We start from the raw sequence: 4,628 nt of genomic DNA, 5'->3' as shown, positions 1-4,628 counted from the left end.
TCAAGAACATATTAGAGACCTGATTCAGGAGGTGTTCCCTTCCAGATAGCTAGGTTACTTTATATATTACAAAGACACAATCTGATTTGAGAGAAGTTTATAGGATAAAATTAGTTAAAATGCAGAAACTTGTTTTCTTCCATGTATTTTACCTTGAAAGTATTTCCTTCAGGATCCACCATCTCACAAATAGTGCTGGAAGTGTGTTTCATAATGTACCTCCCTGCTTGTTTCTCCTCGTTCTTGCTGATGAAATCGTAAACTTCATGGGTATAAATTGCTGAGCAATCTTCATCAATGAAAAGAGAGCCTGTCCTGATAGGTAAAACCTATGACAGCAAAAAGGAAGAGGTTCAGCTGAAAGATGAAAACTTTAGTTTAGAGGTACCACAAAAATGAATAACACACACAAATCAAGAGGAGAGTTTCAGACCTTAATAGTGAATCATCCAGCTTAGAGGAACTAAAGGAAGAGAAAAAAAAGAAGATGAGGTCTGGGAGGTAGGCTGACCTTAGTCTCTAATATTTATCTTCAGGAAATTTAAGACTGTGATTTAAATATACTATACAATTGTGAGTAAATATTTAAATATTGGCAGAGTATGAAAGGGATGGAGTCATAGGATTTGTGAAGACTATAAAGAAGAGAGTTAAAATAGTTAAGGTGAGAGCTGCTAATGGCAGAGAACTTCGAACACGAAACTAAAATTTCACTGTCACAAACTTAAAATAATTCCCACCTGATATGTTCCCTGTGGCTTTGCTAGAATAGATGTCCCATCTCCAAAGATGGTACAACAGGTACCATCCTCACAATTTGTTATAACAGTAGCAAACTCAGGATTCTCTACACGCACGCACTTCACCTTCTTTGGGGCGGTTTTTGAGGGTTCATCTAAGAATTAATACAGAACAATGACACAGGAGCACATAAAACACAGATATGTCTTAAGATTCAATTTGCCTTTTCTCTCATAGTGCTGGATCTTTACCTCCTCAGTACAAGATCCTCATAAACTTCATGGCATCCTTTATCATGTAATTTTATGTTATGTAAACAATACACAACATAATTCTGGACAGTGCACTCAATACAGGAAAATTCAACAGCAAAAAATTTTTGTGGCTATCAGTGGCTGGCCAGGAAAGTGCACTCTAAAGTATCAAGTATGATACTAACCATAATGATCTGGGTATTTGTAACATACAAGTTGGATCACTGAAGTTCTTTGTGCCTGTAATACAAGCTCTAAGATGCGAAGAAATTCCTATTCAGCAACACAAATTTTGGAAAACAAATCAAACAGCTATGTTAATCTGGTCATTGGTTTCCCATTGAAGAGACAGATCAGTTCAAAGTTGTTTTGATTTTTAAAATCCCACAGGGAGACGATGCCCCTGAACATTTCCTGTTAACTCAATAACGCTCTTTTCCCACAGAACCAGAACTTCCCACTGTGTTTGAACAGTACAGACACCCACACAGTAAATGTACATTTTGTGTTAATTAAGGAGGACAGGACTTGTCTAGGAAGTGAATGAAGCATATGGAATACAACATCAGCCAGAATAAACACAGATGACCATTAGCCCCACTTATTTCAGGGAAACATAAGTTTCACTTTTCTAGACATGGTATTTTTCCACAGCCATAATCAGATATTCAGTATCTCCAAGGCTGGTAAGTCCATGGCTTCTATGGAAAATATAAGGATGCGCTGGTCCTTATATACCTCTTCAGTTAGGACTCAAATCATCTTGCTCGCTAATTTAGGGCAGATGGAGGAATGCAATGAACAACTCGAACTCCGGCACTTGTGGTCTCATGGTAAAGGACCATGTAAGTACATATATGGAAAGAAGGAAATTTGCTTGCTTGCAACAGTACAATTTTTGCACCGAATACTGTTGAAAGAAAGGAGACAAACTAAGCCTAGACTGTACTAGTGGATGTGTTATCTAAGCTATAGGTATAAGTCGCCTTTAGTATATATTTTGACAATTTTCTGCTTCACAAGATATAGCAGAGATAAGTGCTCCCCTTTTTATTTTACCTGTTTGCTCACCACTGTCTGGTACAAAACGGCGTTCACGTTTTTTATAAAAAGTTGTGATCCTGGTACCATCAGCATGATCTACTACTCTGCTACCATCCAGCTTCTCAACAATTATCACTTCATCATCTCGTACAGTCATGACCTGAAAAAATGAAGCAATACTCATTTATATTAGCACTGTGATACTTGTAACAGCAACAACGATAAAAGGAATCAGGCACTGAAACTCTGAACAAGCTAGACTACTGCAACTTCATCTATTTCAGAGACTGAGGAATCACATTTTCTTCAAAATTTGCATTTGTAACAGTGTAATATATATAACAAATAATAATTTGTTTTCAAACTGTACAACTTATATGATGACAGCCCTGTGCCTTGGCTTAATAGACAGTGCTATAATAAGACAAAGGCATTTATACCGTTTCATCAGCTGGGTCTGTTGCCTGATACATGAAGAGTGGCTTCAGATCCATTCTCTTTCCACCCTCAGTGCCCACTTGAATGCCTAATGGAGTTGTTGTTATCCAGGTTCCTGCCTTAGGTTCCTCAGAATTAACCATGGTTGGGTGTGATATGTTTTTGTCACTGTGTTTTCCTGCAGAAATAAAAAATTTCTGTATCAGACTTGGTAATCTCTAAGGCAACAGATAAAATCATTAAAGTGCAGAGTTTGTGAGGACTGGTTTTGACAGAATTGAAAGAAGAACTATTTAACAGGCTAGAAAAAAATTACAACTTCTGTTACTTAAAGGCATGCTCCCGAACTAACCTTATTTAATGTTTCCTTAAGGACACAGAAAAAGTAAAAAGCATGCTAAGGACATCTGAATATGACATGACTTTGGAAGGTACTATCAATGCAAAAGAAAATCTGAATGAATTACAGCAAAAAAAAAAAAAAAAAAGGCAACCAAAACTGCCTGATGAGCCTGAAGATTAAAGTGATAGGAATTTGACATAGCTTGCTAGAATGAAATTAAATGTGAAAAGGAATAAAAATTATATCTGTTTCAGCTAAGCTCGTAACAATAGAAGAAAAGAAAGACCTGGAGACATCATCCATTCAGAATGATTACAAGTTATCAGTGTGAAAATATAGTGACCAAAAAGGCCAACACAATCCTATGGTGCATCAGAAGAAAAGGGATGGAGATTCCATTATGAAAGGGAATTGGAGAGATCTTATTAAGAATAGTATAGAGAAGTCAGGTCTCCCATATGCAGGAGAAAGAGCTTAGACTAAGTATATGTAAAAGACAACAGCATAGTCCAGAGAGCAGTCTAAAAGACTTACAGCATACCTTTAGCAAAAAAAAAAACCCAAAACACAAAAGAGATGAAACTATTCATAACAAATTTGCCATGAATAAGCAGTGGAGAGGAAAGATGGGGAAAGTGGAAAAGTGATAATTAAAGGATAAGGAAGAAAGGATATACACTAATCCCAGATACTGAGAACGCATATTAGAAGATGGTTTGTCAGAGTTGGTCTCAAACATCTTTGCAGTTATCCTAAGAACAAGGACCGGACTTGACTCAAAAAGTCTCTTTTTGAGATCCTTTTCTTTTTGGCAGCAATTTTAATTACATACTTTCAATAAATTACAAGTTAATATGACAGGTCATAATTGTTCTGTGTACTAAATAGCACTGACAGTGATCTCGAACTACACTCTGAGGTATGAAGTAAACATTTATTTGGTTCTTTCTCAGTTAAACAAAATAAGGTAAGAATGGCTATATTGCTCCCAACCACAAGTCCATACAACAAATTGATAAAGACCAATAGCAGGTTCCTTGGAACACACAGAATCACAGAATATGCTGAGTTGGAAGGGACCCACAAGGATCATTGAGTCCAACTCAGCCCTGCACAGGAAAAATACAGTATCCTCTGTGAGTGAAGCATTACTAAAAATACGAAGACTAAAAAATGTGTAACACAAAAGTAAGGTTTTAACACTATTGTAGTTACAAGGATTTCTCTTAAAAGATTTTGTGTTCAATCACTCTGATACCAGTGTATCAGAGTGTATCTACTTATTAGAGTCCTAGCATGTTGGAAGAAAAAGAAATCTGGAATAAGATAGAAATTATTTGCTGTGAAGGTAACATAACGGCGTGCAGAAGCTGAGTACAGATAAAATTGTATTTTCACACTGGCAGAATTTTCAGACTAGAGAAATATACCCTTTAAGTATCATCAGCCCTGCTAACTTGTATCTATCCAAAAATCAAAAAATGTTACCTTTCTTAATCCTGGTCTCATGTAAAAGATCTGATTCTGGTAATGGTTGTATGTTATCTGGAATTGTAGATGGTGGTAGGACAGGACCAGAGTCAGGGCTCCTACTTACTGTGCCATCAGCAAACAGAATCTACAGAAATCAAGGACATACTAAAGGTTAAAATCAATTCAAACATCACTAGAAAGTCTTAAAAGAATGTGTCACAAATGCAATAGTCACTAGAATACTGTGGGTGATGGAGGGGAAAAAAGTTAAAGCTCCCAGAATGAATACAAGAAACGTAAAGATAAAGAAATGCTTCCTAATGCCCAGTCCAAAC

General features: G+C 36.5%; 1 protein-coding gene across 2 annotated transcripts in view; it reads right to left on the bottom strand.

Annotated features, from left to right (window-relative positions):
- SPAG17 (sperm associated antigen 17) overlaps positions 1-4,628 on the bottom strand; it is an 85,867-nt gene that overhangs the window by 13,232 nt on the left and 68,007 nt on the right. For both annotated transcript variants that reach the window (XM_027885265.1, XM_027885266.1), the window contains exons 27-31: positions 4,309-4,438; positions 2,480-2,655; positions 2,055-2,199; positions 741-895; positions 153-329 (exon numbers count right to left, since the gene is read on the bottom strand). In XM_027885265.1, coding sequence (XP_027741066.1) covers positions 153-329; positions 741-895; positions 2,055-2,199; positions 2,480-2,655; positions 4,309-4,438 — 783 coding nt within the window. The remainder of the gene's footprint in view (positions 1-152; positions 330-740; positions 896-2,054; positions 2,200-2,479; positions 2,656-4,308; positions 4,439-4,628) is intronic.

Source organism: Empidonax traillii, unplaced genomic scaffold (genome assembly GCF_003031625.1).
Source record: "Empidonax traillii isolate 1590-97213 ecotype Southwest subspecies unplaced genomic scaffold, ASM303162v1 scaffold163:size1593379, whole genome shotgun sequence".
In the NCBI taxonomy this organism is placed as follows: Eukaryota; Metazoa; Chordata; class Aves; order Passeriformes; family Tyrannidae; genus Empidonax; species Empidonax traillii.
Note: the sequence above shows the minus strand (reverse complement) of the source record. Positions and strands in the feature narration are given on the sequence as shown.